The sequence below is a fragment of the Xenopus laevis genome, chromosome 2S (genome assembly GCF_017654675.1).
Source record: "Xenopus laevis strain J_2021 chromosome 2S, Xenopus_laevis_v10.1, whole genome shotgun sequence".
Lineage (NCBI taxonomy): Eukaryota > Metazoa > Chordata > Amphibia > Anura > Pipidae > Xenopus > Xenopus laevis.
In genome coordinates this window covers 82,151,087-82,174,424 of record NC_054374.1, presented here as the reverse complement: position 1 = coordinate 82,174,424, position 23,338 = coordinate 82,151,087, and the positions used below count along the sequence as shown (strand labels likewise).

Sequence of the window (23,338 nt, the reverse complement as noted above, 5' to 3'; positions counted from 1 at the left end):
CTTTTAAATGAGAGAGAAAATGTGGAATTACTAGGGGTGCCAAAATTAACTACCCCCAGTGGTCTCATTAATTTACCTGATACCTCAGGTGCTCCTGTTGCACTGGGCAGGGCTCTTTCCCACAAGCTACACATAGTGATCATACCCTGGTGTATTGGGTAACTAAATACAATCATTTGGGGTGCCATTGATTTCACATTTTCTTCTCCTTTTAGCAATGAGTGACCCCTGCCATATCTAGGACAACAACCAGATTACACTTTGTCAGGGGGGCAGTGCAGTGAACCCTTTTTTTGGGGGGGGGGGTCGGTACTGAGAAAAACAGGGAACGTTGTGCCCTTCTGAGTGATGTCCGCCTATTTCTATAGGGCTTGCAATCAACATAGGCACTATAGAGTGGGCAGTCATACATGATAAGGAAATAAGTTGGTTTCTTCTCATTCCTTTTTTGTCACTGACTTGAAGAGTTGTCCATAAATTTCAAGGCAGCCCCTGTAATGAAATCAGAGATTGGGTTGTTTTATTAATAACTATGACCTGGTTAAGATCAGTAATTCTTAAATGGAGACATTTTGAAAAGCTGGTGTGGCTCAAGGGTTACATCTTGCTTCTTGTATACATAGCCCACATTAAACAATATTGTTTTATAAGACTTGTTTTTTACTCTATGGGGCAATATATAGTGAATAAAGTACCCCCTTTTGTAAATTATCAGGATATTCTAAGTTACCGAGGAGTTTCATGACCATATAAAAATACTAGGCTGAAGGCTTGAGTGTTTTTAAACAGGTCATAGAACTCTGAGGTAACTTATAATATTCTCATATTTTGCAACAGGGGGTACTTTATTTATTATAATACACAAGGTTTAGTGAGTCATGTGACAAAAATGACATCACTACTCACCGTTTGTAACTGATCACATCACTACTCACCGTTTAGAAGTATATCATTTACAAGATATTCATGGTTTTTGTGTATTATACAGTGAATAAAGTACCCCCTCTTGTAAAATGTAAGGATATTATAAATTACCGAGGAGTTTTATGACCATATAAAAACATGGTCGACGGCCGAGTGTTTTTATACAGGTCATGGAATTTCGAGGTAACTTCGATTATCCTCATATTTTGCAACTGGGGGTACTTTATTATAATACACAAATTTCAGGGAGTCATGTGACAGAAATTACATCAGAACTCACCGTTTATAACTGATGACATCAGAACTCACCGTTTAAGAACTCACCGTTTATAAGGATATAATATACAAGATATTCATGGCTTTTGTGTATTATATTGTATATATTTAATCTGCAATGGTTGCAGATGCAAGTTACCTAAAGAATAAGTAAACCTTTAAAATGAGTGACTGTAAAACTTTTGGGACTACTATTCTAACCACTTTCGTGGTTTTCATTTATTTTGTTATAAAGTTCCAAGATATTAAGATATTACGTATACTGTTAATATGAATTCATTTTGTTACAACAGTGCCACCTGCTGGTCAGTTTCCAGCTATGAAGTAGTAGAGGAAGTTGTCAGGAGAAAAGGGCTGATCTGATTTTTTTTCCTAGTTAGGAAAGAAAGTTTATGTGAGGGTTCTAATGGTTTTCCATAACAAGAAGAACATTAGACAAGCCTTCTTCTTTTGCCTAACAAATTCCTTACCAACCAGTTACAGAATTCAGTAGTGTGGTTGCACTTAAGTATACTTAATATGTAAATACTTTGTTTCTTTTAAAATAACTGACTGATCATGGGGGAAGAATCAATATTTGATTTCACCTTTGCAGAACTGTATTGCCCTACGCCACATTTTTTTAGATGCAAAAACCTGAAAATGTATTCGATCACCTTTCTGTGTCCTAAAAGAAGATTTAGGGGCAAAGATTTACTAAGTGTCCCTGGCATAAATTCGCTAGCGAAGTAGATATACTCTAGCGCTACTTTGTAATTATATTCCATCCATACGACCATAGCACATATTCATATGTTTATTGGCTCATTTCAGTAGATAAAGGCAACGTTTCGGGCCTCACAGGGCCCTTTATCAAGCCTCTAGCGCTACTTCATCATTAGGCATCGCTAGCGTAACTTCGAACTGCTTATACTATTATCGCAAGCGTTCGGAACCCTATGCGCAACTATCGTTATCCAGTCGAATCTATTCCTGGCGAAGAGTTGCAATGTGCTCAAAGTCAGCGCTGGCGGATTTTCGGAGGTTAGTAAATTTGCCCCTTAGACTCTTGTACAGAAAAATGCTGATTCTGCCAAATTAATTGCATGGTCAGCTCTGCCTGAATGGCAATGTTCGAATATAGATTTCCCCATGGTCAGTTAGTAATTTTGAAAGAAACAGAAACATAAACAAAAGTATTTACATAGTAAGCAAGTACAATCACACTGTTGATTTATGTAAATGGTGGTAAACTGTATTCTTAATAAGCAATATGGCAGCTTGCTTTTATATTGTCTAGTGGGATAAAGAACACATATAAAGAAAATGTGTTAAACTACTCAGCCTATACAAAACTGGCTGTGGCTGCTTCTACAGATCAGTTTGTAAATGGCCCCCAACAAGAACACAGAAGAAAATGCAGATTTTATGAATGCTACTCTAAAGGTGGCCATATAGAAGCGGAGTTGGCAGCTTATTGTCTGTGTATGGGTTCTTGAAAGGGCCTGCCCAACCAATATCTGGCGGGAAATCCTGTCGTTGGGATATTGATGCAGCATATCTGCTCACTTCATAACTTCACCAAACAAGCAGCTCTCAAAGTGTTTTTGGGCAGCTTAACAGACACAGGATAACAGGATAGTCCATTCACCAAATCGGTTCTAATAAAGCTAATACAATATTTACCTGAATATACCACAAAGCTCGGGATCTTTCTACCAGAACCTAACGCTTTCTGAGAAAAAGGATTCAGGCATTGGATGAAGACTTGCTATTTTTGTGATTGTAATATAGAGCTCTAGCTGCTGCTGTCCAAGATGCTGCTATCAATGGTTTTCCCCCTTTGGGTCACTTTTCCCTCCATGTGAAATATTAAGCTATAGCAATGTAACTGAGAATTCAACAAATTGAAAGGAATCTAGTTTTTCCCCAACTCCCTTATTATTATGAAAGTGTTGGTCTCTTACTGAGTTTGGAAGGTGAAAAACCCTTTTAACTATCTCAAACACTTTTTTTCAGTTCAGTTGTTTTCAGATTGTTCCCCAGAAATAAAGACAGTATTTTTACTGTTTTTCCAAAATAAAGTTGAATGTTCCTGTCTGGCAACTCAGTAATTCAGGTGCAGATTCTGAATGGTTACAATCTTCTAACATTTAGTTGATCCATTTCTCAGCAGCATCTCTGGAGTATTAGCAGCTATTGTATCAAATCTAACAGCTGCCTTAAAGTGGACCTGTCATCCAGACACAAAAATCTGTATAATAAAAGTCCTTTTCAAATTAAACATGAAATCCAATTTCTATTTTTTATTAAAGCATTCATATCTGTTGTAAGCGCATTTAAAAATCTCAGCTGTCAATCAAATATTGTCTGCCCCTCCTCTATGCCAGTGGCATAGAGGCGGGGCAGACAATTACTTTCACTTACTAGATGTCACTGCTCTCCTCACATTCCCCCAGTTCTCTTTACCATTTAATTGTGTAGCCAGGGCAAGGAAATGGACATCAGGTCCCCCATTCTGGTGCACAAACAAGATTCTGAGATGATACAAGACTTGACTTAATAAAACTGTCCACAAAATGGCTGCTTCCTGCTTGTTATAATTATGAATTCCCAGACTGAAGGAAACAAGATTCAATTAATTTATATAGTGTAATTAAAGTTCATTTTGCTTGACTAATGAGATAAAATAGGATTTGGAATGGTTTTTTTGGTGACGGGTCCCCTTTAAAAGAAACTCAGGGATTCTGTTCAGCAGGGGCAAAGATAAGAAACATATCGACTAAATGTATCAATTCGAACCGTTTACAGCAGTGGTCCCCAACCAGTAGCTCGTGAGCAACATGTTGCTCTCCAACCTCTTGGATGTTGCTCCCAGTGGCCTCAAAGCAGGAGCTTATTTTTGAATTCCAGGCTTGGAGGCAAGTTTTGGTTGTATAAAAACCAGGTGTACTGCCAAACAGATCCTCAATGTAGGTTGATAATCCACATAGGGGCTACTAAATAGCCAATCACAGCACTTATTTGGAACCCCATGAACATTTTTCATGTTTGTGTTGCTCCCCAACTCCTTTTTCTTCTGAATGTTGCTCACGGGTTCAAAAGGTTGGGGATCCCTGGTTTACAGGGTCGGTTACCCCCCTCCCAGAGCTGCTTTAGAAGGTGAAAAAAGACACTTTACACTTCAATATTAGAAAACTGATGACACAGAAAATAGAAAGTCGTTATTTCTGGTGATCTACTAGTTGTTTGAAGGTGAACAAACCCTTTAAAGAAAGAAAAGGTGGTTCTGACCAAATATAATGAGTACAACAAGCTGCAGTAGCCTGTATTAGCCAGCTAGTTTTTTGTTTGTTTTTTAAATAAAAGGTGTAAGAAAGAAATGAGGGCAGTGTAATTTTCAGCAGACAGAAGCAATGACCCGGGCTATTAGGTAAGTGATTATAGTTACTGGGGGGTGCCTAACATCTGGCAACCCCCAAAAATTAAACTTTCCTTCTCCTTTAAAAGAACCAAAGTGACAGATTGCATATTCTACTGCACAACATCTGGTAAGACGTGGAACAGCATTTTTTACTGATCGGGTTCCTCTTTGTTATTCTTCCCCTTGGTAATGTGCAGAGGATGGAGAACAAATGAATAACTTAAGCACTGCGTAATAATTTTATTTCAGTAATTTTGTTGCAATTTCACTTCTACAGTATCACTATAATAATGTTTTATTACTTTGGTTGCTTTTATTTAGTTCTTAGCAATTCCTAACGATTCCTGAATACTTGTTTTTGCCTGTAATACATTAATTCTTTTATGGGGACTACACGCCTCAGTTTTTTTAATATTATGCACATCTGGAATTCAGAAGAAATCAGGAACCTATATATATTATATTAATTCACAACGCCCTGTGTTGCAGTTGGAAAGTAATTAAATGGTGTACTTCCCCTTTAAAGTAGGTATAGGTTTCTTAGTTGCATGTTTAAAAAAAGAGGAGAGAGGGATTGATGAATATTCAAGGAGCTTTCACCAATTGGCAGAAATTCCTACTCACAGACCAATAGTTATGATTACTGCATGGAATAAGTTTTCAGACGGTCTCTCTTCCTCCCTCCTCCTCCTTTCCAATGTCTCATTAAAAATTTAAACGCCCAATAGTGTAATACTGCTTAATTATTAAAAAGGTTAAAAAGCATTTTATTGCACTCACATTTGCTAAAATAGTACATACAGACGCAGAGTCCCTGTTCAGTTTGAACAGAGGAAGTTTGCCAGCATACAATCACTCCCTCGTGGTTCTGCTTCTAGTCCAATGTGACCTCTCCTTGCCTTTTTGTATTTAATATCGGGAATTAAACTGTTAAGACTTGTGACAACATTTTAAATGCTTTATCTAATGACATATGGAAGATTAGCTACAAAGTACAAGATTTGAGCTTTTCAGATATGTCGTAAATAAGCCTCCACTTTCAGCTAGACTTTGTAGTTTGAAGTAGAAAGACAAATTTAGATTGTAAATTAGAATGGGTGTTTTCCAGCAATATGGTTGTTTTTTTTTTTTTTAAGTCCACAACCCCCATATTATTTTTCACTTTTTACGGTAAGGCAAGGTTTAATAGCCCCTCGGCAAATGCTACCTGTTGATTACAAGATCATTAGACCATTTTTTACATTACTGCATCAAGTCCTATAGCATGTGGCAGAAGTGATATATATATATATATATATATATATATATACATACATACATACACATTTTGGTTTACCTAGGGGAAAAAAAAACCACTCACCCCCACCCCTTTTAGCTACATAAACAACATGTCCATAGCAATCCCAGATTGTGCTGGTTTATCTTACTTGTATATTGCTAGCTCATGGGCCAAACTCCTCTTTAAATCTTCCAATTCCTTGTTTTGTTGCTGCTGCAACTGCACAGTTATCTTCATTTCTCTCATACTATCTTCCAGTTCCTGTATCTGCTCCTAAAGAAAGGTGAGGAATGTATGTCAGAGATTACTATAGTACAGGCTTTGCAGCAGAACTGAAAAATCAACTTTACCATCAACTTCTATTCCCATTGTGTCAGAATGTATACATATTCAGCATTGGCCATCAACAACAGCATAACAAAACAGAATTCACAGCTCTTGCTTATTAATTACAAACAATGTAGACCACTAATAATTGTATCAGAGTTTGGCCAACTGTTTGTGTCTTTAAAGGAGAAGGAAAGGTACATTTCATACACTACCCCCCTCTATAGTGCTTGCATTGATGCACTTAAAGGAGAAGGAAAGCTATGGAGGCATTTTATTGCCAATAGATTAGCTGCAATAGTGAAAGATAGAATGCTATATTTATTCTGTTGAATATTTTACAATACCTGAGTAAAAAGCTCTAGAAGCTCTCTGTTTGTTTAGGATAGCAGCTGCCATATTAGCTTGGTGTGACATCACTTCCTGCCTGAGTCTCTCGCTGCTCTGGGCTCAGATTACAACAGAGAAGGGAGAGGAACAAACTGAGCATGCTCACGCCCGGGGTAAGGAGGTTTAAGCTGAAAACAGGAAGTCTGATACAGAAGCCCATGTGTACACAATAGAAAGAAAGAAATGTGGTGTTTCTTTTGACAGGGGACTCAGAGCAGCACTACTTTGAGGGTTTACTGGTATATTTAGGTGGATTTTTCTGATAAGGCTTACTTAGTTTTAACCTTTCCTTCTCCTTTAATCACTATATTTTCTCCTCACCAACATGCATACAAAAGCAGAAAATGATGGTTGATCTTCTGCTCTGATTCTGTAGAACGCAACTACCATCTTACTAAAGGATTTGAGACTTCCTTTGCCTCTACATCAGTAATGAGCATGCTGAAAAAAACTTCCCCTGAGCGTGTCACATAAGCAATGATAATTCAAGTAATTCCACATTAGCTATTCATGGTCAGAAGAGTAACTAGTGTTGGAGAAGCAAAGCACGAATCTGGGGTCTAGGCGAGGGTAAGCAGTACTTACAGTATTTTTCCTGAATCCATCCTGTATTAGCCATACCTTATCATCACTAATGTTTAGGAGGTAGGGCTTGATTGTTTCAAGAAGTTATGTACAGATGGAGTGGACTATTATTGTGTATTTGGCTGAATATGTTGCAATATTAGTGAATAGAATGACATACCTGCAGTATGTTTTTCATTTTTAAAAAAGATATTGGACAAGCAGTAGGATCAACAACCCTTAGAACCAACCAAAATGCTTGTTTATGTAAAAAAAAAATCACATATTGCAGAAAAATCAGTAAACTGCAATAGAGCAAGATTAAGGTTTTTTTGAGGGGGGTGATACCAAATGAGTATGTTGTGTAGTGTTTACTGGAGATGCATAACCTGCCAATGTTAGATGTTTGTGTGGGGGTTACGGCAGTAACATAACGCTGCAGAATGCCTCTGCCATGACTGGCATATTATATCAATCTATTAATAGAGTCTTCCCACTGTGACTCATAGAGTTATAGAAGGACAACATTATCCCAGAATGAGAGAAAGATAATGGTGCGTGTCTCCATGAACAAGTCTCCCTAATGCAGCAGGTCCATTAGCACATGCTGAAGGCAGCTTAGTTTTCCTAGAGAGAGAAAGAATTAAGCATTTCTGACTGCACATCTATTATATAGTTAGTATTAAATTAATTAAATTACTTGCAATTGCAGAAATGTATTAGACATTGGTGTTTGACATTTTATATATATATATATATATATATATATATATATATATATATATATATATATATATATATATATATATATATATAATATTCCCCTCCCCTTTGAGGTAGTCGCTGCCATTTTGGCTGCCTCAACTAGCACATTTTCAAAGATTTGAGAGGAAAATAACTATATAGTTATAATGACTGGGGATGTCATTTAATCAATTCTATGGAAAATACTTTACGTAGGTTGATAAGACTGTAATTTGTACAGAAACTGCTAGAGCTTACATATTTAGCTACGGTTTTATTTATAACTTTTAGAAATTAGTACATTAGTCAGAGAATGGCGGTTCATTGCGCAAGCTACATACTGCATTACAGTTTATAAATAATCTCCCAAGTTTTTACCAGTTTCAATAGGCAGCTCTACCAAGGAAATGGTTATGCATGTAAAGTTCTACAACTATTCTGTTTATCTCATCTTGTTTGTGCCTTCTCCCATTAAAGTCAGGCACAAGTCCCATCTATACTAACATACCGTACTCACAGCACACACATTCTGAATGGCACTACAATCGTGTTTTGTTGGCGATAAGTACCTAGCCAGCAGAGTAGATAGCACAAGGGTTGGTGGACACATGCGTTTTAAAATATGAGAGACTGACTACAATTGTATTCAGACAAATATACTAAAAAAAACAGGAGAAAAGAAAACAAAAACTGGAAGTAAAGATGGAACGAGGCCTCACCCAGGCAGGGGGTCTTGTGCAGTTAAAGTCTTTATTCAAAACAACTCATAAACTTTGAATTTTGTGGCTTGGTTAAGGGTTGTCTGCTAGTATTGTCCAACCAAATTATTACTGCATAATCTAATGAAGAAGCCATGTTATTTCACTCTGGAACACCAATCAATATCAAGAATCGCCTTACCAATGAAAGGAAATGAAGGGTATGTCCAAGAATATGAAAAGAGTCAAACATATATATTACAGCTGGGAAATGAAACCCCTCAGTTGCAAAGCAGTAGAACAATAACTAAGGAAATACAATTATATCAATTTGCATTCAAGTTGTTATTTGCAGCTTTCAGTCATGGGTATAAGTTAGGACTGCAACAAGCAATAGGCTGAACATGTTTCAGCATTCTCTCTAACAGTGTACCAAAGTCAATGATTGGATGGGAAACAGCCCGAGTTTATATAATTTGGGCACTGGGCAGACCGCAAAGTATCAGTGACAATAATCTGCCCAGTGGTTGTGGCAGGCTGAACAGGTTTATCACTAATAATGAGTTCAGAAGCCAAAGGTTGCAACACAGCTTTGCCAACAATGGTTTTGTGGCAAAGGTTGTAATGCAGAAAATACCAGAAAACACTTAAAGAAACTTGAAGTGTACATAAACATACAGAATTGTTGAAAACAATAATTTCACAGTTATCAAAATTTTGCATTTATGGTGCTTTTTCCGTTGGCTCATGGGTGCTTTTCCGTTGGCTCAAACTGACTGAAAAGCCCCATGGGACATTGCCCTTAGGTATCATGGTCAGACAATGACTTGGAAGATTAGGACATGAAGAAATACAAATAAGATAATGCCATTCAAAAACATTAGTATGCGTTGATATGTTTGATATATGTAAGGGGACAGGGTCATCACAAACTTTCACAGACCATATAAGGTACTGAGCAAATTGAGCTTCTTAGACTTCCTGTGACTTACTGAACAGAAGTAGTAATAGGGTTCCAAGATGGCTGAGGACCTGTGTAGAGGCACTTCTGCAGCCCTCTGGCATGTAGTTTAAATTACAAAGTAGCGGCCTATGCTAACTAGAAAAATGATTAAAATAATACACAATAGGCAACTTTTGCCCTGTAGTGTTACAGGGCCTATAAGTCATAAGCATTGGCTGATTCTCACTTCCAGTCTTGAACCACTAGTTCTAACTACATGAAATTGTTAAATCTGTTCACTATAACATAAGTTTTAAAATATAACATTAATGGATGTTTCTACAATGTAATTGCTGTAGTTTCTAAAGGACCCACCTTCTGAAATCCCTCCCATCACCCTACCTGTGTATTTTGGGTATCCATACCCTATAAAGATGAACTTCCTCTTCCCTTTTTCTTTTCAAGAGAACAATCTGTTCCTGAAGACTATTCCTCTGTACTCTCATTTTACATTCCTCCCCTTGTAGTGGTCTGAGTTCATCACGAAGCTTCTGCAGCTCCTCCTGTGCTGCCTTAAGTGCTGCTGCCCCTCTTTCACTATGCTCCAGGAGCCGAAGGAATCTGGGCTCATACTGCTCCTCTAGAGAACTGTGTTGCTCCTCTGTGAGACTTTGTAGCTCTGCAGAGAGTCGTCGCCTATCCTGCAGTGCATCTGATGTATGCCTTGTGGACAGACTCCTTAGTTGCTGTTGAGCTTCTTCTCTTTGCTCCATAAAAGCAGTCCTGAGCTGGGTAAGCTCCTCTGCCAAACGGGAAGCAACAGTCTCAAGGTCTCCACGCTGTACGTCTTTTTCTTTTAGCTCTTCTTGTTGTTTCTCCAGCTGAAATTGGCATGCAACATATTCTCTGGTCACACTGAAGAGCTTGCATCTGACAGTTCGAACCTCCTCCCGCAGAGCATCCCTTTCTAGTTCTGCCCGAGCTTTCTGGCCAAATGCCTGCAGTACCTCTTCATGTGCCCTTCTAACTGCTTCAAAAGAAGGCTCTCGAAGCAGTGTCAGTTCTCGAATTAGTTCATCACGTTCCCACTCCAGCTGCCCCACAGCAGCAATGCAGAACTGGAACCTCACCCCCACACCCTCTAAGGACATTGGTCCAGGATCATCTGGGACATCATCAGGATTAGGTAAAGGAGGCTCTGGGACAGGTCTGCAAAGAAAAGAAACACAATGGATTGCTGAAATTCTGTTGCATGTCCCCCCCTACAATGTATACAGAGTAGGATAATTACCTTTTAAACTAGAGTGAAAGATATCCATCAGAGAGCCCATTAGTTTCAACCATACAAAACTCACCAGTCTCTTTACAAGCTGGCAAGTTATCAAAATGTAAGAGTAGAGATCACCACGGTAAAATTGTACCAGTTTCTTAGTCACTCCTATAGGGTTTTTAAAGGAGAATGCATCAATGGGTGAAAATGAAAGACTATTTGACAATGACACCTGTAAAAATCCAGCAGGAATGAATAGAAAGTGGTGGAATATTACTGTGGTGAGCAGATAAATCTGCCCCTATGTGTACTGTAATGATGCAGACTGGTAATTTACCAAGAGTAACCATATTAATATTAATAATACTGTGTTGGGGATGGCAAGCTGTTCTGTTTTCTTACCCTGACCATTGTATGGTTGTTTTTAATGTGTACTTGTATGTTATCTACAGTAGCCACAGAATTGCAATACTAATATTCTGAAACATGCCTCAAGGGTTGCTGTAAGTTGCCATAGACTAGCACTTTGTATTAGGTTGTTTGAGATTTAATGTACTTGGCTTATTTTCAGTCTCATTTCAGGTTGTATAAAATATATATCATGGGGTAATTCAGATCTCGTATCCCCTGTGATTATAATCTTGCCAGACGCTTTCTTTTCCTCAGTCTCAGTGGATGTCCACTTGTTACCTGCACTATGTTAGGGAATAAAAATTTCAGACCATAAATAATATCAACTTCTCATTCATGCTAAATTGCTACTAACAATCTCAAATGCTTTTCCATTGCTAATTTGGCTAAATTAAGGGTCAGAGCACACAGGCAGATTCGGGGAGATTAGTTGCCCGGCGACAAATCTCCGCTTCTTCGGGATGATTTATCTCCCCAGACTGCCTCCTCTGCCTTCCAGCCGGCTAAAATGTAAATCGCCAGCGGGATTCGTTTTCCGAAGTCGCCCGAAGTTGACTGACAAGGAAACTTCAGAAAACTCCCTCCCTTGCCTTCCAGCCGGCTAAAATGTAGGTTTGTTTTCCAAAGTCGCCCGAAGTTGCCTGACGAGGAAACATCGGGCAACTTCGGAAAACGGTTCGCCCCAAGTGCCATCCCGATGACGATTTACATTTTAGCCGGCGGGGAGGCAGTTCGGGGAGATTAGTCGCCCCGAAGAAGGAGAAGAGATTTGTCGTTGGGCGACTAATCTCCCCTAATCTGCCTGTGTGCCCTGACTCTAATACCCTTTTATCTAGCTTGTTCATTATTGTGGCCTACGTGTATGAGTTTATCCATACTCATCTGTCATATCACAGCACTCTCTCTCCAAGTCTGTAGTGAGCATGGAGTGAGCCCTTGCTGAATTATCTTGCAATGTTAACATCCTATTTTTTTTTTCCAGAATTGTTTTTATTGAAAGAACTAGACAATGGATTTTCACTTTTGTAAAGGTACAATTGTGTTATTGGAAAGTGTATAGTTAATAAAATATTGTTTTACACATATTGAGGTCTTAAATGTTTGTTTTTTAAGCGTACCTATTACATGAATATATGCAAAAGAAAAGCACATTAGGTGAAATCTAAAAGTTTTTATGATGGGGTGGCAGTGTTGACACTACTTTAATTACCACCACACCCACATAGGATAGGTACTGAAAATTCATTTTATATTTTTGAAAAACCTTAACAACAAAATAAACAAGATAGTTGAACTAGAGTCAAACATGCCCATTATTCATCTTGTGAGATATAGGTCATCCTCCATTACCTATGTTGGTGGACTCTGGGAGGCAGCTGTTGTTTACGTCAGATTGGAGTCGTTGTGTCTAATATCAGAGGGGAGACTTGAAATATATGTAGTCTAGGTGCCAGTTTGGATAGTTTTATTTAAGGAGGCTTCCAGCCAATCCATGTGGAAAAGAAAATGGAAAAGTTTGTTCCTAACTAAGTTCATAGATGGTGGGGTAGAGGAGTCTTTCCTGTAATATGGCTTCTCTGGTTGCTGCAGCTAGTCTTTCTGCTAGTGATTTGTTAGCTTTAGATACTTGCTGTGTCCCTCTGATTTTACTAAACAGAGCCCACTCTATATTGGGAATGAATGATTATTTGGATAGTGAGTACCAGTATTTGTATACTTCTTGCCAGAATGCATTAATGATAGGACAAGACCATGTACAGTGTATTAGTGAGGCTTCCATTTCTGAGTAAAATACTATTTTAAGATTATGTCAGAATGTCAGAAAGCTTGGACTCCATTGCAGGACAATGACCCAAAACACACATGAAAAAGTACAAAAATACACAATTCTAAATTCAAAACCAATTCTATTGGTGACAGACAAAGAGTCCATATTGAAATTCCATTGAACACATAGGGAAAGATCTGAAAGCTGGTTTGGAGAAAGCATCCTTCAAATCTTGGACAAATGAGGCAGTTTGCAAAAGTACCTATCAGTAAAAAGAGATGTACTCAGGTTATAGGAAGCACTTGATTTCAATTACTTATTCCAAAATGTGTACTACCAAATCTTAATCTAGACTGTCAACAGTTTTGTCAGTTTTTTTTTACACATCTGCAACGAGATATAAAGTTAGGAATAGTATATCAATGTTCTGTAATTTTAATAGTAAAGATAAATCCAAACTTTTACGGGAAGCAGATCTTTTTATTTTAGAGTCATTTATGAGTTATTTGGAAATACAGTGCAAAGGTGCCAATATTTTGGCCATGACTATATAAGGAAGGAGGTGAGACAGCAGCAAGACATCATCACTATGTTTTTATCACAAGTTTTAACTTTAAAGTGAATCATTTCTGTTGAAAAACAATAAATTATTTGGCTCATGTACAAAGATGCCATTTCATACAAAACAGAAAACCTTGTTGGACCTAATTGTCCCCTTAAAGAGATATTAATATTAACACAATTTTATGAAGACCCTACATATTCTGCAGCGCTGTGCAATAGAAAGGTATATACTTCAAACATAAAGATTACATACAAAATAAATGATTGATAACTGATACAAAGGAAATGTATGGGGTCTTTGGTCAATGTGGACATTTTTAGTAGTACAGGTATGGGACCTGTTATCCAGAATTCTTAGGACTTAGGGTTTTCTGGATAACAGATCTTTCCATAATCTGGATCTACATACATTAAATCTACTAGAAAATCATGTTAATATTAAATAAACCCAATAGGATGGATCTCCTTCCAATAAGGATTAATTATACCTTAGTTTGGATCAAGTACAAGGTACTGTTTTATTATTGCAGAGAAAAAAAATTAAAAAGCGGACTATTTGGATAAATGGAATCTATGGGAGGCGGCCTTAATTCTGTCTTTCCAGATAACGGGTTTCTGGATAATGGATCCCATATCTGTTATTGATTTTTACATGTATTTGTCTACTGTATATACAAAATTGCACAAGTTACATTTGTTAAAGTATTGGTCACCAAGAAAATGATGCCCATAGACTGTAATCGGTAAAAAAAAATTGTTGCGCGTCAAAATAGATTTGTCGCCCATAGACTTCAATGCATTTTCTGCAAATTTTATATAACAAGTTATCAAACTGTCTTCATTAACAGCCTTATCAACAAGAAATAATTGTATTTTACCAAGATACTGTACTTACATTTAAAATTGTATACTAATGCCTGTAAAATTGTGTATTATTGTTTAATGTTGTATAGTCTTTACATCCTTTATAAAAAAAAGTTGGATTCCTCGCAGTCTGGAAAATGTTGTTAAATAGTAACATCAATAGAATAGCTGGCAATCAACCTGTATTGGCTGTGTTTGAGTTCAATGTATAATAATTTAGACCATGTTTCGATTAGCCTTACATGATTTGTTAGTCTCATGATTATTATGGAATGCTAGAGATTAAATAAGTACCTGCAAAGAAGAGCTTGTAAGAAGCAAGAAAATCATCCTGTCTGCTTCTCTTCCCCCATGATCCCTATTTTAGTGATGTTATTGCATTTTAATAAAGAAGTTTGCTTTTAATGTTGTTTTCATGATGGAGTGCACTGGATTATAGTTTTTGCCTAGCCATTCATTGCAGCATAGTAATTGACCAGAAGTAACATGTCTATCAGGAGATTATTCAGTTATGAGATGTAGGTGTTGAAAACCTAGTACCACTAGCAGAGAGTGAAGCATAGTAGACATATCTATAAAGACTGAAAGTGCTTTATTGCTAAGGGGAAATAAAATCAGACATCCCATCCTGACAATAAAGTAGCTTGTGTACTGTATCTACAGCTGGTTCAGCAATATTACAGTAATGCCATAAGCAAGGTTAAATGAGGTAAAGCATACTGTCTTATCTGGGAGTGGGAACCATTAGCAGCAATCATTAAAAGAATAACAGCAAAGGCGTTTAGGAATTTTATTTTGTAAAAACCAAGTCTTAATATGTTATTTTTTGTACCAATGTGCAACACTTTGAATTCCTAATTGTTAGTATTTAATGCTAATGGCAATAAGCACACAGGGTATTTCTTTGCTATTCAAAACGAATTGCTCCCTATTAATTTTAATACCACTCATAGTCCTATAACAGGCAATTGTCACTTGGAAACACTAAGGGGGTTATTTATTAAAGTCCTAACTTTTAAAGAGGAAAAACACAACTTTTTTGTAGAAAAAAAAATAAACATTTTTGAGATTTCTTAAACCCCAATCTCTGAATAAAAAAGTACTCCAACTCAGACCTGCCGAGTTCATGTAGAAGTCAATGGCGGATGTTCTGTTGACATTTTGAAGACATCCTGATCTGCGCTGGGTTTCATTCAATAATTTTGTGGTTTCGGTGTCATATCCAGTGTGTGAGAGAGGCAGATCATATATACTGTAGCATATATCAGGAGTGCCCAATAGTTAGATCAGGATCTACCAGTAGACCTCTAGTTGGTGATCAGTAGATCGCAAGACACTGTCAATAAGCAACTTGTTTAAATGACACTCCTTTTCATTCAGATATTTTTTTATGTTAAAGTTACATAAGAAATAGTGGTTTGTTAAATAAAGCAATTTAAATTCTCTCGTGTATCAATATTTTCCATGGAATAGAATGATAACAATGCTTTTATGGATGTAGATCATAATGGAACAACATCAGTAAAAGTAGACCTCACCTTACACACAAGTATGGGCACTCCTGGCATATATCGTGGACCTGTTTTAATTATGATATAGCAAATTAAGGGAGAGTAGTAGGAATGGAGCAAGCATCTGATTTTCACAAAATTACATTTAGAACATACTGGGCTTGAAACAGGCGAGCCAGGTTTGGATTATCTCATATATTTTTCAGGACAAGGCACTTAACAAGAACAAGAAGTGCAATTCCTTCAGTAAAGTACCTGTCTCAAAAAATGTAAGGGCTAAATGTACCCTGAATAATGCCATACAGCCATGGAAGCATCATGCCACAGCTCTGCAGTTCAGAACAGCTTGGCTCTTTGCCTGTATTAAGCATTAGAAAGGCGATCTTTCTCTTGGCAAAACGGGATGGCTTTTATTAGTCTTATCATTGCTGCCAGTAAAATGAATTCATACTTAAATGCCTTGCATACGAATGTGAATGTGTGACATTAAAAAAAACAGAAAAGAAAAAAGCTTTAAAAGGAGAGTTTGTAGGAAACATCAATCGTTTTGTGACCTGCAAATTCTTAAAGGACCTCTAAATCCAAAAATGAAACATGTCCAGTGACTTATCTACACAATGAGTATGAAGTATGTGTGCCCTTGTGTGAGGTTTGCTGGGGGGTGGGAATGCTGCTGCAGTACTGCATATACAAGTATCTCTGTATATATAATAATACACATGCAAAACAAAAGTCACCGGCACTCCTTAAATATGCAAAAGCCCATTTGTATTGAATAGATTAAAAGCAGCATACAAAAATACATGTGACGTTTTGGCACTCGCGTCCTTTTCTAAAACATGATATATAACTCACAAATTGAATCACGCACCTAAGTATACTGTATAACATGTTTGAGAAAGGGACGTGAGTCCCAAAACGTCACATGTATTTTTGTATGCTGCTTTTAATCTTTTCAATACAAATGGACTTTTGCATATTTAAGGAGCTCTGTTGACTTTTGTTTTGCATGTCGTTCACCCTTGACAAGGGTTTGACACCATGCACCCAGAGAAGAGACAAGGTGGAGTGCTGCAGAAACATTTAGGTATAGTATAATAATACACATACAGTACATGAGTGATAGAACCTTCACCTAACATTACTATGGTGTGTAATTTCAACTAAAATTGTGAAATCATTATAAGCAACTGATCTGTTCTGTTTTGGTTTAAGTTTGATAAAAATGGTGTTATTACTCTATAATATTCACTTGTGAACATACCAAATTCTTTTAAAAGACTTCAAGTGACTAACACACATCATGTGAACATTTATATGGAATAAAAAAACACCCTAGAATAAGCATTTTCGCTCTCCAACATCACAAATTCCACAGACGTATTAACAATTTATATAGATGAAATCTTAACTGAAGGATCATCTATGAACTGCTTTTTGCACTCTCCGTTAGGAAACATTCCACAAACTCTACAGGAAAATCCCTTATTTATACACACATAAAATAAATAATGGCACTCTATTCCCAAAATATATTATCTCCTTTTAACTCTATACATCTGACATTGCTAAGAAACAAAAACTTTGCTCCAGGTATATGCAATACATTATTTCAAAACTGGCATTTATTTAGGTTTAAGAAATATAAAAGACATGACCACATATAAACTCACACCAGGTCTGGACTGGGAGTCAAAATAGGCCCTGACATTCCAAGTACATTGAGGCCCAAACAGCCCCCACCAGCCCACCAATTAGTTATTTTCTATGGCATCTTACAGCACTCCCTCTGGCATTTGCCAGAACCCACAGATTGCCAGTCCGGGCCTGACTCACACTCATGCCCATATTGGACCTGATGCAAAAAATACCCTTCCTTACATTTTCACAGCTTTCCACTAAAACAATCATTACCTTTTGTCAAACAAAAACTAACACAACTAATAAGACACAGACAAAAATAATCCTCTAGATCTATTGAGGGCAAGTCACAATACTACCAGCGGATTAGAACATTTATAGATTGTGACAAACCCAGGGGCGTTTCTATGAGGCGGCTTGAGAATCTTCAGGCGGCAAAATTTGGGTCAAGATTGAGAAGATTGAGCCAATTTGAGAGCTGTTTGGCGAATCTGCATGCGTACCTGCGTATCGCCCTGCTGCTTACGTCATCTGCTCCCGCCGCTCCGCACAGCAATCGTATGAATTTTTGACCAGGGCATTGGTGATCTTCAGTCACATTGAAATCTTCCTCCTGGTGGCAGGGTTTATTTAGCAGCGACCAAATCTTCAGGTACAGAATAAATCTTTTAGAGATACTGACAGAACATCATCTGATCTGTTCTTTTACTACTTTATTTAAGCTGAAGGTTAGTGGCAGGTCAGAAGATGGGGACGTCTGTTCATTCGTCTGATATTGCAGGTAAAGCTGCACGTCTATGGCCACCTTTATTTAGTTTTTTATTCAGCAGCGGTTTGCAATTTCAGCAAAGTCCAGATTACCCTAGCAACCATGCAGTCATTTGAATAAGAGACTGAAATATGCATAGAAGAGGGTGTGAATAGAAATGTATGAGAAAGGCATGGTGTGAGGGGGCGTGGCACAGGGGGGGGTGCATTGCCATTCTTTCTCCCCAGGCAGCAGAAAGGCCAGATTCAGCCCTGGACAACCTAATGCTAATCTAACAAAAACGGATGTCAGCAATCCCCCAAATGGATGTACAAGATATTCTCCAATATCATACACATGTCATGAAATGTCTACCTGCCAACAAATGGCTTTGCAAATCTTACAACACTCATATTTGATAGGTACAGCCTCTTTGGACATATTGGGCTTGGGCCATATTTAGCAAATTTTCAAACACAAGTACCACAAAATCGGAAAGAACCCTGGCTGAACAATAAACAGCCAGAAAAGCCATCCTACACAAATGGCTCATGCAAACTTCCCACTTATCCTGACTGGAGAGAAATCTGAAAGGACCCGTAACATCAAAAAATTAAAGTGTTTTAAAGTAATATAGTGAATAAAGTACCCCCTATTGTAAAATATAAAGATATTATAAGTCACAGAGGAGTTCCATGACCATACAGTAGCCGAGGCCAAAGGCTGAGTGCTTTTATACAGGTCATGGAACTCTGAGGTTACATCTAATATCCTCATATTTTCCAACAAGGCGTACTTTATTTATTATAATACACAAGTTTTAGTGAGTCATGTGACAGAAATGAAATCACTACTCACCGTTTATAACTGATGACATCACTAGTCACCGTTTATAAAGATATAATTTACAAAATGTTCATTATAAATATATAATGCAGTGTTGCCCTACACTAGTAAAACTGCTGTGTTTGCTTCAGAAACTCTACTATTGTTTATATAAATAAGCTGCCGTGTAGCAATGGGGGCAGCTATTCAAAGGACAAAAAGGCTCAAGTTACACAGCAGAAAGCAGATAAGCTCTGTAGAACATAATGCTATCTGTTATCCATTATTTATCCTGTGCCAAATAGCCGTTTTCAATTTGCTACACAGCAGCTTGTTTATATGAACTATAGTAGTGTTTCTGGATCCAAGCCAGGAATTGAAAAATAAGCACCTGCTTTGAGGCCACTGAGAGCAACATCCAAGGGGTTGGAGAGCAACATGTTGTTCACGAGCTACTGGTTGGGGATCACTGCTTTAACTAATAAGGAAAAACACACAAAAAATATTTTTTGACACTTGGCTCACTTAAACACTTTACCGCAAACAATTAGACACTTAGGGGCAAATTTATCATGGGTCGAATTGAAAATTGTATTTCGAAAAAATTTTATGGTCATAACTGTTAAATTCAAATAGGGAGTTTTTCAAATTCGATTACAGTTTTTCAAAAAATTTGAATTACATTTTCGAGATTTATCATACTCTGGCCCTTTAAGAACTCAAATTCGACTATTCACCACCTAAAACCTGGCGAATTGCTGTTTAAGTCAATGGGAGAGGTCCAGGGATCGATTTGGAGTTGTTTGCAGCCTTCCTGACGTTGGAGTTTTTTTCTGAGAAAAAACTCGAATCTAGTTTTTTAAATTTGAATTAAATTCGATTCAAGTTTTCGGGTTGATTACATTCACCAGAGTTTATACCTGTAATGAAAATGTGCCTTTCCCCACAACGTGCTGTTCATATTAATCAGTTCAAATGGACTCCTATACCATACCACCCTATAACAAGTTTTTCTGGGTTCTGTAAAACTTACAGAGACCTATGTTTTTCTCTTTAAATTATATTATTATCCAGAAGGTTTCCTTTTTAAAATATGTCCACTTCATTTTTGTGTTAGCAGTTTTCTGTTCCTAAATATACCCAGTTGTCATAACATTTTAAAATTTTCTGAGAGTTTTTTCCATTCCCTTGTTTTGCTTTCCTATCTCAATTACTCTTCTGTTTAATCTTGTTTAGGGCTCAGAAGTCTGCAGTGATATAAACAGTTGGATTCAGGTGACTTGCCATGTGCAAGTAAAGGTGGCCATACACGGAGAGATGTCGCCAAACGAGCGGATCTCTCTCAGATATGCCCTCTTGAGGTGGGCAATATCGTGCTGATCCGATCGTGGGCCCTAGGGCCCAACGATCGGATCCTAACGAACGGGAACGGGTGGGCGGATCACAGGACCGCATCAACGAACAGATGCGGCCATCCAATTGAGATCTGGCCGACTTTCGGACAGATCTAGATCGGGGAAGCCCATCGGGGGGGCCCCATACACGGGCCAATAAGCTGCCGACTCTGTGTGACGGCAGCTTTTATTGGCCAGTGTATGACTACCTTAAAAAAGCTGCTACACATGTTTACCAAAAACCATTCAGCTTTACGAAACATTACACCTCATTTTCAGGCACAAATGCACGCACACTTTAATTTTTGACAATAGTGTTTTTTTTAAACCCCCATATGTAACTGACTGAATTAAAACAGAAAGGATGTCTCCTGGAAGGTCATTATGGACTTACTGTAGGGTGGGGTTGTTCTTGCCTAATTTTTCCCTGCTTGGAGGCACTGAAAAAGCAGGTCAGCATGTATCTATGCATTAGCAAACATAATAAGGGACATAAATATCAGGGAGAACCCAGTAAGCACCAAGGTTTCTATATCCATACAGTAGTATTGTGTGTTCCACACTGCACCTGACATCAGTTTAAAAACAATCTCTATCTGTTGTTTATTGCTATCCTATTGCAAAATCTTACCTTTCTCCCTGGGAGTTTCCTTCTTCCTTGTCTGTACTGGACATGGCATCTGCACTTCTGTTATTAATAAACTGTACAGAGAAGGCTGTGGCTGAGGTCCTTTACCCCCTCCTTAAACACTGGATGCCTCTTGCTGGCTGTCACAGAATATCCCCATGCAACACACAAGGAGGGGCTCACTGACCTGCTATGTGCCCATCCAGTGATGTTACTGCAGCTTCTTCCCTGGCAAACCCTTCTGTAAGGAAGCGGTTAATGTTTGTCCTGGTTGCCAAAGTGGGATTGGCCGCATAACTGGGTCTGTCTGCAGCACCCAGAGTGTTGCTTAATTTAATGCAGAGGAGGCAGAAAGGAATATAATAGGGTGAGCTTCAGTCTTTCTCATCTTCCTCTATATCTATTATAAAAGAGACTTACTGTCCACCACAGGTGGCATGGCACATCATGCTTACATTCATTTTGCATATTAAATTAGCACAAATGTATTTAACTCTTCTGCAGCAATATACATACAGTACAAACTTATGGGATAGAATGTCAAATATCATATGATAGAATATCAGTTCATGGTACAGTTATGGTAAAGTGACACATCATTTGTAATTTGTACAGCTTTATATACCCATATAGAGCCTTCAGAAAATATTGGCCCTCGAGCATGAATAATAATTATAATTATCATTGTATATCTTAATTGTATTGTATACACTGTAAATGTTATCCAAGTCTTATAGGGAAATGTCCATACTCACATGTCTTAAGACTTCACAAAGGTGTAGCTGCAGATATTTCACTACAAATGTTGTATCTAGATAGATAGATAAATAGATGATAGATAGATAGATAGATAGATAGATAGATAGATAGATAGATAGATAGATAGATAGATAGATAGATAGATGATAGATAGATAAATAGACAGACAACCACAAAAGCATTAAAGACACTTACTGAAATATAAATATTCTCAGCTGACATAGAAATTCAGCAACAGCATCCATGAGGCACAGTACACACAAGACTTGCTTAAAAATAAAGCTGTTTATTTGTGCAAACTCAATGTTTCACTTACTAATTCAGATAATTCAGGTATCATGACAAAAGTCTGAATTGATTTTACACAAATAAACAGCTTTATTTGTAAGTCCTGTGAGTGCTGTTCTTTTCTTGTGGATGTTATGGATATACAATGATAATTGTAGCTGTAGCTATATTATAGCTCTTCATATAGATGAGTGTCAATATTGCCTAAAGTTCCTATATATCTATACCTATTAAGATAGAGAGGGGGATCCCTGTTAGAGTTCAGACTGTTTCTTAAGAAATTAAGTGAGAGATGTAGCATCTAGCAGGTGGCAGCAGATTAAACTGTATCATGGAGGGATGCTCTATTTTAGCTTCTCCAAAGACATGTGAGATTGTTTAAAGGAGAGATTGAGAGAATGTCTAAGATTATGTGGAAGGGAATTCCAGAGTAGGGGTGCAGCCCTAGTCAATGCATGTATGTTAAAGAATACAGTGTTAATGAGTAAAATGTTAAATGGGTGTAATTAGCCAGTTGGTGAATACTTGGAGATAATTTTAGAGGCAGAGGGTGGGGTAGAGTTGTGAACTCCTTTGCAGCAGTTTAGTTTATCCTGAAATATGGCATGAGCCAGTGTGGGGATGGCATTGCAGAGGAAGAGTGTTTGGCAAGCCTGGCATACTTATTATGTACTGTATTGGTGACAGTTTCTGGATGGCAATTTAATTGATGTCAATAAGTGACATGATGAGAGAGTGAATTCAAATTTTTGCTGTATGATGTCATTGTTACAGTTATATGTTATAAATGTTCTATAGGTGAATACAAAATGATTTTGTTATTAAATGGCCATGAAGCGAAATGAGAAGGCAGAATAAAAAATAATTCCAAAGTCCTGGGCCTGGACAGAGGGGTTGATAGTGAAGTCAATAACTTTATTAGGTATTTCTGGGATGACAAGTTTAAATAAAGGTAACCCTGGAGTATAAATGACTGACAAATAAAAGAGACTAAAAGATCTCAAATGAACTTAGGAAATAGTGGCATAAGTACAGAAGAAGCAGACCCCATGACCGTGAAGGTCTTCTTGCTCGTAGGGGGGCTGCAGGAGACCCGCAGTGGATGGGGGGCAAAGTTAC

At 37.7% G+C, this 23,338-nt stretch overlaps 1 protein-coding gene across 3 annotated transcripts; it reads right to left on the bottom strand.

The window, feature by feature from the left end:
* Positions 1 to 301: 301 nt before the first annotated feature.
* On the bottom strand, positions 302 to 21,462 carry sync.S (syncoilin, intermediate filament protein S homeolog). Of its 3 annotated transcripts, none has more exons than XM_041584050.1 (4): positions 21,360 to 21,462; positions 9,974 to 10,757; positions 6,031 to 6,155; positions 302 to 492 (listed from the first exon to the last, which is right to left on the bottom strand). In XM_041584050.1, the coding sequence occupies exons 2-4, from the start codon at positions 10,697 to 10,699 to the stop codon at positions 438 to 440; spliced, it is 906 nt and encodes a 301-aa protein (XP_041439984.1). In that variant the 5' UTR covers positions 10,700 to 10,757; positions 21,360 to 21,462; the 3' UTR covers positions 302 to 437. The 3 variants fall into 3 exon arrangements, with proteins under 3 accessions (XP_041439984.1, XP_041439983.1, XP_041439985.1); XM_041584049.1 differs by lacking the exon at positions 21,360 to 21,462 and adding an exon at positions 21,176 to 21,347; XM_041584051.1 differs by lacking the exons at positions 302 to 492; positions 21,360 to 21,462 and adding an exon at positions 21,176 to 21,349 and having other exon boundaries at positions 6,090 to 6,155; positions 9,951 to 10,757.
* Between the last annotated feature and the right edge of the window lie 1,876 nt (positions 21,463 to 23,338).

Bases quoted from the DNA above. Each gene is read 5' to 3' on its own strand.
- sync.S (XM_041584049.1), bottom strand. From the start codon at position 21,219: ATGTCCAGTACAGACAAGGAAGAAGGAAACTCCCAGGGAGAAAG. The intron at 10,758-21,175 runs GTAAGATTTTGC...TTTTCTTTGCAG, and splicing joins GGAAACTCCCAGGGAGAAAG to ACCTGTCCCAGAGCCTCCTT. The intron at 493-6,030 runs GTAAGATAAACC...ATTTCATTACAG, and splicing joins CATGAGCTAGCAATATACAA to GGGCTGCCTTGAAATTTATG.